At 43.6% G+C, this 12840-nt stretch overlaps 1 protein-coding gene across 2 annotated transcripts in view; it reads right to left on the reverse strand.

Annotated features, from left to right (window-relative positions):
- The window catches only part of PPP1R2 (protein phosphatase 1 regulatory inhibitor subunit 2), a 39171-nt gene that overhangs the window by 16503 nt on the left and 9828 nt on the right, over window positions 1-12840 (reverse strand). For both annotated transcript variants that reach the window (XM_045030297.1, XR_006582202.1), the window contains exons 2-5: window positions 4808-4915; window positions 4191-4271; window positions 2951-3057; window positions 867-1052 (exon numbers count right to left, since the gene is read on the reverse strand). In XM_045030297.1, coding sequence (XP_044886232.1) covers window positions 867-1052; window positions 2951-3057; window positions 4191-4271; window positions 4808-4915 — 482 coding nt within the window. The remainder of the gene's footprint in view (window positions 1-866; window positions 1053-2950; window positions 3058-4190; window positions 4272-4807; window positions 4916-12840) is intronic.

The raw sequence follows: 12840 nt of genomic DNA on the forward strand, positions 1-12840 counted from the left end.
GTATAGTAGTGCAGACAAGAAGCTTAGCGATAGAAAGAGAAAGCGTGCTCGCTCACTCTGCCGTCCCCCAACAGCTAGAAGTGGGATGAAACTTCATTATTTATAAAAAATTGCTAGCCAGAAGTTGATGCAAAGAATGGAGTCCTGAAACAAATTCCATAAACAGCACCCAGATAGAAATCACAGAACTCTTCCAGCAGGTGAGATGGCAGGGAGGCTGGGCTTCTCAGTGCAGATACAGAAATGTAAAGTCATTTTATAAAACAGAAAACCACATGCCAATGTCCTAACTGCTTAGTTGCAGTAATGTAAGTGGAAGATTTTAGCTAGTATGTTAGAGACCTGCTCTGCTCTACTCTAACACTATATTAGTACTTATGAGGTGTGGTGCCAGCCCAGTACGGCCGGCAGAGTGGCAAGCAAGTGCAAAGAGACACTCCTACATGCCCAGTGTTTATTTTAGTCATCAGTACAGGTCCTGCTCCCACCTCAGTAAAAGTACTGGCAGTTGCTGCAACAATGGTCAGCTTGCTCAGTGGAAGCAAGACTGGCTGTAGAGAACTTCTGAAGTGTTTGAAACACATGGGCTTACTTGTCCATTGTGTCACCATGAAGAACCCCTGGGTCTGAGACATCAACAATACCAATTTGGTGTATTTCTAAAGCTAAGAACCTAAATGTCAAGATGGTGCCTAGATACTACAATGATGGATGCTATATCAATATAGCATAGGGAAGGGGATATTCTCAGCCTTTGTTGCTACAAATTGAGTGGAAAAGAAGGGTAAACCCTTTTGCTTTTCTGCACTTCTGGCAGTTCAAAGGACCGCCATGCTTAAACATTCCTTTGACAATTAGTTGCTCACCAGGTTCAGGGGTTTCTGTACTCATGTTTTCTACATCTACAGCATCGTGCATCTCTTGATCTTCTTCATCATCCTCATCCTCCTCCTCACCATGTAGTTCTTTTGCAATTAGCTGCCTAGCCAATTTGATATTTCGTCCTTCGTTGTAGTGCATTTTTCTCTTCATTTCAAACTGTTTCTTTTTTTCTATGGAAAAAGCAGGAAAATATTCTTAAATATATTCTTACACTAGTTCTTTGGAAACATTCCAACATATCACTGTTTGCCAGGTAGGCGTTACCTCTCCCAGAGTGTATGTAATCTTTATGTCGTTTACGTTACTGTATGTTTTGAATTTAAAATGTTTTCTTTAAGTAATTAGTTTAAAATACTCTATGGAAGGATTCTGTGTTAGCAAACTATAGCTTAATGCTCTTCATTACTAGTCAAACTAACAATTAACAAAGTGGCCATGAAAATTTTGCCAAGTGAAAATAAGTCATCTCAGTGGAGTGGGGCACAACTTACTCCTTCATGCCCTTACTAAGGGGATCGTCTCTGTTTTGGGAAGATTTAGAGATACAGCCCCAGGAAATATGGGAAGAACAATTATTTAAGAATTAGATTTGTTGCCGCTTAATTACCCGTAAACACTTATGGAGGTGATACTAAGAAAAAAATCCTGACGTATTTTAGTCATCTTCCCAAAAGAAGGAAATCTGAATGGATTTGAGGGTGTCTTAAAAGACTGACTGCTACTCACCAAACGTAAGTGACTAAAACTGGACCAAACAAAAACACATGGGAACTCTTCGTTCAGGGAATGCAAAGGCATACCTGCCCCTATTAAGTGACGTAAGACTAACTTCTCTTTAGTCCTATAGAGAACTTGACCAAATCAATGCAGAGGCCAGCAGATTAAGCCCTAGAACTGGCTTAACTTGCTTGCCGGCTAATTGCCAAGAGGCAGCTACCAGGGGGATATTTTCCAAACGTCGAAGAAAACCTCTTTCCGCCCTTCCCTAAGATCCCAGCCTCTGAACATATGCCATAGTTTTTCCCTATGAAATAGTTGCCTGGTTAGGGTATGACAATTCACCACAACCCTATTAATCTTTGCTTCTTGGCAGCCCCAAGAACCCCTCTAGAAGTGGAGAAGTGGGACCAGAAGAAATGAGCAACAGCAATACCTCTCTGCAGTCAACATCAAACACCTGGGTTTGAAACCCAAGATGTTTTACTTCTTGACCATTCTGTTAAAATGCTATAGGTCCAACTTAATTCAGAGTAGTGTCTGCTTTGAAGCTATCCTCAGACAACCTATTGAGGAATCGCTATGGATACCCTGCTAGCTCCCTCTCCCAGCTGACTCATGGAATGACATTGGCTGGAAAGTGTAGCTGCTTTTCCTGCTCATTAAGAGGTAAAAGTGCTATATAGACAGCAACAGACAGGTATTAGTAATAAAGTCTAGGGCTGTGAATTGTAGTTAACTCAAGCGATTAACTCAAAACAAATTCACTTGATTAAAAAATTAATCGTGATTAATCAGTTTAATTGCAAATATTTGTAATAAACGATATAAAGTGAGCACTAGACACTTTGTATTCTGTGTTGTAACTGAAATCAACATATTTGAAAATGTAGAAAACATCCACAAATGTTTAAATAAATAGTATGCTATTATTGTTTAACAGTGCGATTAAAACTGTGATTAATTTTTTGATTATTTGACAGCCCTAATTAAGTCCAACTGAAAAGTGTGGAGATTGAGGGGTAACCTTCCAAAATAAAACCATCTCTGGGTCAATACACTAGCATTTGTGGAAACTACTCCCATACCCTCGTCTTACAAGAGCTCCTGCAAGACAAGTGAGCCTGATCTTTATGAACTTTCTCCCAGACTAGTTTAGTAGCTGTAATTTAATCTAACCAAACTTGGAAGTATCCAAGTGAATAAGGAATCTAAGTCACCTCTAGGGAGCTGTTTCTCCATTTTCAGATCACCGCATCTTTCTGATGGATGATACATCTCCTCCTCCTCAGACATTTCTTACTGAAAGAAACAAACTATTCAACAACAAAAGAGAAAAAATAAAACCTACCTCGTTCTTCAGGCGTTAACTCTTCATCCTCTTCCTCCTCCTCCTCCTCCCTGCACTCTTCTTCTTGAGCTAGAATCTTGGGTCCTTTACCTTCAGCTGCCACTAACCTAATAAAAATGTACACGAAGAAGTGCTGAAGCAGAGTATCAACATCTCATAACAATTAAGTACTTAGCTTGTAGGTATACAAACAAAAAAAACAAAACCTTTGGTATACCATATTTTCCGGCGTATAGGGCGACGGGGCGTATAAGACGACCCCCTAATTTTACAGTTAAAATATAGGTTTTGGCCTATATTCGCCCTATAAGACGACCCCCCCTTCCGAGGGGGGGAGCCCAGAGCCTTTTAAATCCCAGCCGCAGCCGGGAATCAGAGGGCTCTGGGCTGCCCGCTGCGGCGGGGAGCCCAGAGCCTTTTAAATCCCAGCCGCGGCCGGGAATCAGAGGGCTCTGGGCTGCCTGCAAGCGCGGGGAGCCCAGAGCCTTTTAAATCCCAGCCGCAGCGGGGAGTCAGAGGGCTCTGGGCTGCCCGCTGCGGCGGGGAGCCCAGAGCCTTTTAAATCCCAGCCGCGGCCGGGAATCAGAGGGCTCTGGGCTGCCTGCAAGCGTGGGGAGCCCAGAGCCTTTTAAATCCCAGCCGCGGCGGGGAGTCAGAGGGCTCTGGGCTGCGTGCTGCGGAGGGGAGCCCAGAGCCTTTTAAATCCCAGCCGCGGCCGGGAATCAGAGGGCTCTGGGCTGCCCGCTGCGGCGGGGAGCCCAGAGCCTTTTAAATCCCAGCCGCAGCGGGGAGTCAGAGGGCTCTGGGCTGCCCGCTGCGGCGGGGAGCCCAGAGCCTTTTAAATCCCAGCCGCGGCGGGGAATCAGAGGGCTCTGGGCTGCCCGCTGCGGCAGGGAGCACAGAGCCTTTTAAATCCCAGCTGCCCGCTGTTTATACCCGGCGTATAAGACGACCCCCGATTTTTGGGGGTTGTTTTTTAATATAGAAAGTCGTCTTATACGCCGGAATATACGGTATATAAAGATACTTTTGTCCATCATTTAGGACTAGCGGCTCATGTTAAGTTCAAACTTATTCTGCAAGAAGTTTTGTTTTCAATGGTGTCACTTGCATAAGAAGCTACTACTCAGCATGAGTAGTCATGGCAAAAACCTGCTCTTAATAAAAACAGTAACCAAGAAATGACTCGGAAGACAGACAATTTTCAAACTGTCAATTTTCTATTGCCAGCACCACTTACTTTTTAGCTAACACATCTGCTGTTACGGGTTCATTCGATTCTGAATCACTCACTGCATCTTCATCGTCCTCTCCGACCATACTAGAAAGACAAACATGCAAGAGAATTAACTCTAAAATTATCTCTGATAAACATTTTGATCAGTAGTGCAGACATTAGACATCCTTACTTATTTCAGTTCAACTATTCCTTTAAAACTCAATTCCAGGATTTTCTTTTTCTGGTTTAAATATTTTGATGCAAACAGTTTTGTTTCCTGTTACACAGATACTAAGTCTATTCTTTGCAAGACCCTGAAGTGTAATCTACAGATAGAATTCCAAAAATGTGTAAACCTTAAACATTTAAAGCTTCTCAAAATCAGTTTATCCCCATTCAAAATGCTACAAAATATTCAGCATAAGCCTTTGTTTAAAACATGTAAGATACTACAAATGTACCCTAAGTTACTGTTATCTCATCCAATATATCACTAACTCATCACTTAAAATTCAGATGGACTACCTGAAGCCTGTCATGCAGTCAGCTATAGTTCAAGTAGACAGCTTAAGTATGCTGCTAAACTACTTAGGTGTAGTCAAGTATTCCATCACACTCAAGTTATTACTCGAGTTTACCTGTGGTAGGGAGTGCTTGGTTCATCTATTTTCATTAAACCATAGTCCTTGCCTGCTGGATGGTACGTAGCTAGGATGTTCATTTCATCCCACTTTTGGGACTTTTTACTGAAATGAGAAATAAAGAAAGTTAGTTTCCCCATATGCTAAAAGAAATTTTATTCTCTTTTGATAAGGAAGCAGAACATGCAGGTCCTCCTTTGGTTTCCATTCCCTGACATGTACAAATAGGGAAAGGTCAAGACAGATGTGTGCTCCCACCCAAACTCACACTGTTTAGACCTATTTAAATTCCAACCATACTCATGTTTAAAAAAAACTCTGTAAACACAGTAATGGAGTCCAATAACGTAAATCACCAGCATGCCTTTCTACTCATGCCCCAAACACAATCAGTTTGGTTAAGTGAGTTACCACAGTAATTCTCAGTCTCTTTAGATCGAGGAGCCTATCATTCCTCTATTCAAGCATTGCCTCAATTAATTATCCATCCACATGATAGGATTAATGATAGGCTTTTCTTCCATCCCCTCCTCATTCTCCCAGAATAACACAGCTCACAACATAGTTACAAAGACAACTGTTTTTCACTCATCTCCTCACCTGCCCAGTCAGCTGCCATCAGACTCTGCTGCAGGTCCATTGTTAGTAATCTCAATCATCCAGGAAGAAACCATCATACAGTAATATGAACAGCATCCCACCACCCAGTGGTTAACCTAAGGAGTAGGAATTTCAGCTAGGGTTGCCCAAGGATTCATATCATTAGTCCAGCAAAGATTAACATGTAGTGAGAATCAAGCCTTCAAACTATGTTCTTTAGAATTCTCACGGTTTGTACAAGATCATCATACTTTCCTGTACATGTTTAACTACACAAGCCCCCAGAAAGGCAGGAGGGGGGAAGTGACATCAGGTGGTGGACTTTTAATAATTAAAAAAAAAGTGAATCTTTTAGGACTTGTCTATGCATGGAAGTTTGCAGACAGAACTATACTAGTATAACTCCACACGTGGACACGCATTCCAGGATAAGAGTGTTCACTCAGGGAGTTGTACCAGTTTAACTATGATGGTATGATTATACTAGTTCTGCCAGTAAATTTGCACATGTAGACAAACCCAAAGAGAGCGACTAGTACCCAAGGCTCAAGTGGAAAGGATAGCGTTACAGTCACAGTCAGCATAAAAAGGGAAGGACGAACACAGGCTCCATGCAAGGATGCACACTGTTTTAGTTTAGACTAGCCCAAGGATTTAGCTGACATTTGAATGAGTGTTTAAATAATTTGACCAGTTGGTTTAACTGGCATGAGAAATAAGTTTCATTCTACAGAAGCACATTTTCATGGAGAGTGAGAGAGGTTAGTGGGGATTGTCTGCCCTTCTCTCAGCAAGACACACTATAGGCCCTGGAGAACTCTTGTCAGTAAGCTGTCATAGACTCTCAGTATGGCCAATTACATGCTTCATGTGGCATAGGTGAAAGGATTCCAGGGTGTCCATACCAGCGGGATGACGAACGACGAGGTCTCTCACTGGAATCGTAGAACCATAGGGTTAGAAGGGATCACAAAGGTGATATACTCTAACCCCCTGCCAAGATGCAGGATTTGTTGTGTCTAAACCATTCAAGACAGATGGCTATACAGTCTCTTTTTGAAAACCTCCAGTGAAGGAGATTACACGACTTCCTTAGGTAGTTTGTTGCACTGTCCTGCTGTTCTTACAGTTAGAAAGTTTTTCCTGAGATTTAATCTAAATTTCCTGTGCTGTATTTTGAACCACTGCCTCTTGTCCTGCTCTCTATGGCAAGAGAGAACAACTTTTCTCCATTTTTATGGCAGCCTTTCAAGTATTTGAACACTGCTGCCATGTCTCCCTTTAAACTCCTCTTTTCCAAACTAAACATACCCAGTTCCTGCAGCCTTTGCTCACATGGCTTGTATTCCATCCCTTTGATCATCTTTGTTGCTTGTCTCTGAATCCCTTTCAGTTTCTCTACATCCCTTCTATGTCAGTGACCAAACTGGACACCGTACTCCGGCTGAAGCATAACCAGCACCAAATACAGCTGTACTATCACCTCCTGTGACTTGCATGCTATGCCTCTGTCAATGCAATCCAAAATTGCATTTGCTTTTTTTGCAACATCGCATTGTTGACTCATGTTGAAGTTGTGATCCACCACAACTCCCAGATCCTTCTCAGCAGCGCTGCTGCCAAGCCAGTTATCCCCTATTCTGTATTTGCACATTTGGTTTTTCTTCCCTAAGTGTAGCACCTTACATTTGTCTTTGTTGGATTTCATTTTGTTGTCAATAGCCCAGTTCCTCAATTTGTCAAGTTCCCTTTGAATTTTAGATCTATCCTCCAAAAGTGTGTGTAATCCGCACAGCTTTCTGTCATCTGCAAACTTGATCAGTATGCTAGCTATTCCTATATACAGGTCATTAATAAAAAATGTTAAAAAACAATGGATCCAGAACAAATCCCTGTGGAATTCCACTTGAGACCTCCTTCCAACCTGACATCCTTTGATTAATAGTTACTCTTTGTTTGTGGTTTTTTAACCAATTATGTATCCGCTTAATGGTAGTTCCTCTGAGCCTGCATTTCTCCAGCTTACTTATGAGAATGTCATAAACCAGGGGTCAGCAACCTTTCAGAAGTGGTGTGCCAAGTCTTCATTTATTCACTCTGATTTAAGGTTTCACGTGCCAGTAATACATTTTAACATTTTTAGAAGATCTCTTTCTATAAGTCTATAATATATAACTAAACTATTGTTGTATGTAAAGTAAATAAGGTTTTTAAAATGTTTAAGAAGCTTCCTTTAAAATTAAATTAAAATGCAGAGCCCCCCGGTCCCGGGCAGTGTGAGTGCCACTGAAAATGAGCTCGTGTGCCGCCTTTGGCACCCGTGCCATAGGTTGCCTACCCCTGTCATAGACTCATAGAAAATTAGGGTCATCTAGTCCAACCCCCTGCTCAAAGCAGGACCAATCCCCAACTAAATCATCCCAGCCAGGACTCTGTCAAGCCAGGCCTTAAAAACCTCTAAGGAAGGAGATTCCACCACCTCCCTAGGTAACCCATTCCAGTGCTTCACCACCCTCCTAGTGAAATAGTTTTTCCTAATATCCAACCTAGACCTCCCCCACTGCAACTTGAGACCATTACTCTTTGTTCTGTCATCTGCCACCACTGAACAACCTAGCTCTATCCTCTCTGGTACCCACCTTCAGGTAGTTGAAGGCTGCTATCAAATCCCTCCTCAGTCTTCTCTTCTGCAGACTAAATAAAACCAGTTCCCTGAGCCTCTCCTCATAAGTCATGTGCCCCAGCTCCCCAATCATTTTTGTTGTCCTCTGCTGGACTCTTTCCAATTTATCTACATCTTTTCTGTAGTGGAGGGCCCAAATCTGGATGCAATACTCCAGATGTAGCCTCACCAGTGCCGAATACAGGGGAATAATCACTTCCCTCGATCTGCTGGCAATGCTCCTAATGCAGCCCAATATGTCGTTAGACTTCTTAGCAACAAGGGCACACTGCTGACTCATATCCAGCTTCTCATCCATTGTAATCTCCAGGTCCTTTTCTGCAGAACTTCCACTTAGCCAGTCGGTCCCCAGCCTGTAGCAGTGCATGGAATTCTTCAGTCCTAAGTGCAGGACTCTGCACTTGTCCTTGTTGAACTTCATCAGATTTCTTTTTGCCCAATCCTCCAGTTTGTCTAGGTAACTCTGGACCCTATCCCTACCCTCCAGCATATCTACCTCTCCCCCCATCTTAGTGTCATCTACAAACTTGCTGCGGGTGAAATCCATCCCATCATCCAGATCTTTAATGAAGATGATGAACAAAACCAGCCCCAGGATGGACCCCTGGGGCACTCCGCTTGATACTGGCTGCCAACTAGACATTGAGCGGTTGATCACTACCCGTTAAGCCCAATGATCTAGCCAGCTTTCTATCCACCTTAATGTCCATTCATCCAATCCATATTTCTTTAACTTGCTGGCAAGAATACTGTGGGAGACCATATCAAAAGCTTTGCTAAAGTTCAATCCTTGAGGGGGCCACTTAGGGATCTGGGGCAAAAATCAGTACTTGGTCCTGCTAGTGAAGGAAGGGGGCTGGACTAGATGACCTTTCAAGGTCCCTTCCAGTTCTAGGAGATAGGATATCTCCATTAATTTAATTTAAAATTTAAACAAACACATCCACTGCTTTCCCCTCATCCACAGAGCCAGTTATCTCATCACAGAAGGCAATTAGGTTAGTCAGGCACGACTTGCTCTTGGTGAATCCATGCTGACTGTTCCTGATCACTTTCCTCTCCTCTAAGTGCTTCAGAATTGATTCCTTGAGAACCTGCTCCATGATTTTTCCAGGGACTGAGGTGAGGCTGACTGGCCTGTAGTTCCCCGGATCCTTCTCCTTCCCTTTTTTAAAGATGGGTACTACATTAGCCTTATTCCAGTCATCCGGGACTTCACCTGATTGCCATGAGTTTTCAAAGATAACGGCCAATGGCTCTGCAATCACATCCAAAAACTCCTTAAGCCCCTCGAATGTAGTGCATCCAGCCCCATGGACTTGTGCTTGTCCATCTTTTCTAAATAGTCCTGAACCACTTCTTTCTCCACAGAGGGCTGGTCACCTCCTCCTCATACTGTGCTGCCCAGTGCAGTAGTCTGGGAGCTGACCTTGTTCGCGAAGACAGAGGCGAAAAAAGCATTTATCACTCCACCAATCTTTGTGTCTCATCTGTAAACTTTGCCCACAATCATTTTATATTTTTCAAGATCAATAGATATTGAATAGCACTGTACCAAGAACAGATCTCTCTGGGACCCCACTAAAAATGCTGTCACTCAGTAATGATAAGCCTAAGAGGTCCAAAACCCCACAGCAATAGATTTTCAATTCAATCTTTTGTACATATATAAAATCTAGTAAAATTGCTGCAGCAACTAAAGTTGTGATGGCACTAGGGAAAAGATTATCTTTGAATGACATAATTCTCCTTTACCACAGCATCCATTATTATTCCTTGCTTCAAGCATTAGAATCTTAAGAGTGTTTTCATGATCCATCATGTATGTGACAACACTAATAACCTTTCATAAATAAGACAATGGCTAAACAGTAGAAGAACCCTACAGAACAGCTCTATGGATTGTGCATTTTTATTAATCCTTTGTTGTCTGGAATTAAAAGATACTCAGCATCAATACATGACATGGTTTCTTAAGCACCAATGCAACACCAAAAAACCTGAGCCCAAAATGTGCTGGAAAGTTCCCTAGCCAGCATATGAATCACAGAATCTGACAGGGCTGGAGTCTTCCAGGAAGACATAAGCCCAGCGGTTTTCAAACTTTTCAGGTCATTATTATTCTACCAGACTCAAAAACCTTGATTGTACCAACTACTCCCATTCATCCGTGAGCACTCTGATCCGCAGCAGACCTTGAGCTGCTCCTAACCTCAGTCTCTGTTGTAGGCAAACTAAAAGGAAGGCATCCACAGATTGCACACTGGGGCACAGCACAGAGGCACAACCTGAGAGTAAGAAGAGAGAACCTGAAGAACCAGTAGTTAGAAACGATTAATTAGAATCCAATCTGATGCATAAATCATCAAGGACTCAAAAACCTTCACTGCTGTGTACTTATATAACCTTGTCTTGAATGTCTCATAGCCGTGCAGTTATTACTGCAATTCACCAGGTATGCTATTTGTAGGATATAAAGGGTTACATTAATTTAAAAAGGAAAAAAAAGCATGTTTTATGTAGGTCTGTTAGCAGTTGTGGGAAGGCTTTGAAAGTAAATGGCTAATTGGAAAGACTGGACCTGAACAGTAACTGATAAGATAGAAAGAAGAGGAGGCAACAACTACCAGGCACAGTTAATAATAAGGAAGCATTGTGCATGTTGAACCAGCCAAAACTTTGCTTTTAGCTAAAGTTAGCAATTGGCAATGACATCACTCTATGTGTAAAATGGTATATAAAAGGGGAAACTCTTGAGGGGTTAATTGTTAATACCTGCCTGACCAAACTGGAGCCAATCAATATGGGTCTAAGCACCCCTTGGTTTAGCCCTTCGGTAAGTATCTTGATAAATATTTCTGTTTTGTTACTGTATGACTATAACAGGGTGTGTCTACACTACGGGATTATTCCGATTTTACAGAAACCGGTTTTTTAAAACAGATTGTATAAAGTCGAGTGCACGCAACCACACTAAGCACGTTAATTCAGTGGTGTGCGTCCATGTACCGAGGCTAGCGTCGATTTCCGGAGCGTTGCACTGAGTAGCTATCCCATAGTTCCCGCAGTCTCCCCCACCCATTGGGATTCTGGGTTGAGATCACACTGCATGATGGAGCAAAAACAGTGTCGTGGGTGATTCTGGGTAAATGTTGTCACTCAATCCTTCCTCCGGGAAAGCAACGGCAGACAATCATTTTGCACCCTTTTTCTCTGGATTGCCCTGGCAGACGCCATAGCATGGTAACCATGGAGCCCGTTTAGCCTTTTTTCACTGTCACCGTATGTGTACTGGATGCTGCTGACAGACGCGGTATTGCAGTGCTACACAACAGCATTAATTTGCCTTTCCAAGGTAGCAGAGACGGTTACCAGCCCTATTGCACCGTCTGCTGCTTTGGAAATTGGCGATGACGGTTACCAGTCATATTGTACCGTCTGCTGCTGTCATGGGCGCTCCTGGCTGGCCTCGCTGAGGTCGGCCGGGGGCGCATGGACAAAAATGGGAATGTCTTCCCAGGTCATTCCCTTCTTTATGTTTTGTCTAAAAATAGAGTCAGTCCTGCCTAGAATATGGGGCAAGTCTACTAGAGAACCAGAGAGCACAGCCGCTCCAGGTCAGAGCCCCAGATATCCCACAGAAATGATGAGCTGCATGCCATTCTAGGGGGTGCCCCTGCAACAACCCCACCCCTTGCTTCCCTCCTCCCACACCCCTCCTGGGCTACCGTGGCAGTTATCCCCCCATTTGTGTGATGAAGTAATAAAGAATGCAGGAATAAGAAACACTGACTTTATAGTGAGATAAAATGAGAGGGAGGCAGCCTCCAGCTACTATGATATTCCAGGCAGGACATCTCCATTACTCATTAAAAGTGGGGGGGAGAGGAGCACAGCCTCCCACTGCTATGATAGTCCAGAATCTCCATTAGGCATGAAAGGTTGGGGGGGGAAGAAGAGGAGCTCAGCCTCCAGCTTCTATGATGAGGACGGTTACCAGCCCTAGTGCACCATCTGCCAGGACTGAATCTCCAGGACACAAAGCTTAAAGAAGGGAATGACTGGGAGTCATTCCCATTTCTGCCCAGGCACCCCCGGCCGACCTCACCGAGGGCAGCCAGGAGCACTCACAGGATGACGACGAGGACGGCTATCAGTCATATTGTACCGTACCGTCTGCCACTGGGGAGGTGAGGGGAGAGGATGCTACTGTTTAGCGCTGCAGCACCCCATCTACCAGCAGCATCCAGTAGACATACGGTGACATTGAAAAGAGGCGAGAAACGATTTTTTTCACTTTTCTTTGAGGGGAGGAGGGGGGGGGGTAAATTGGCGGCATATTCCCTGAACCACTAGCGACAATGTTTTTGACCCTTCAAGCTTTGGGAGCTCAGCCAAGAACGCAAATACTTTTCGGAGACTGCAGGAACTGTGAGATAGCTCGAGTCCTCAGTCCCCCTTCCCTCCCGCCATGAGCGTCCATTTGATTCTTTGGCTTTCCATTACGCTTGTCACACAGCACTGTGTTGAGTCTCTGCTGTGGCCTCTGGAGATTTTTTCAAATGCTTTGGCATTTTGTCTTCTGGAACGGAGCTCTGATAGAACAGATTTGTCTCCCCATACAGCGATCAGATCCAGTATCTCCCGTACAGTCCATGCTGGAGCTCCTTTTGGATTTGGGACTGCATGGCCACCCATGCTGATCAGCGCTCCATGCTGGGCAAACAGGAAATGAAATTCAAAAGTT

Source organism: Mauremys mutica, chromosome 9 (assembly GCF_020497125.1).
Source record: "Mauremys mutica isolate MM-2020 ecotype Southern chromosome 9, ASM2049712v1, whole genome shotgun sequence".
NCBI lineage: Eukaryota > Metazoa > Chordata > Testudines > Geoemydidae > Mauremys > Mauremys mutica.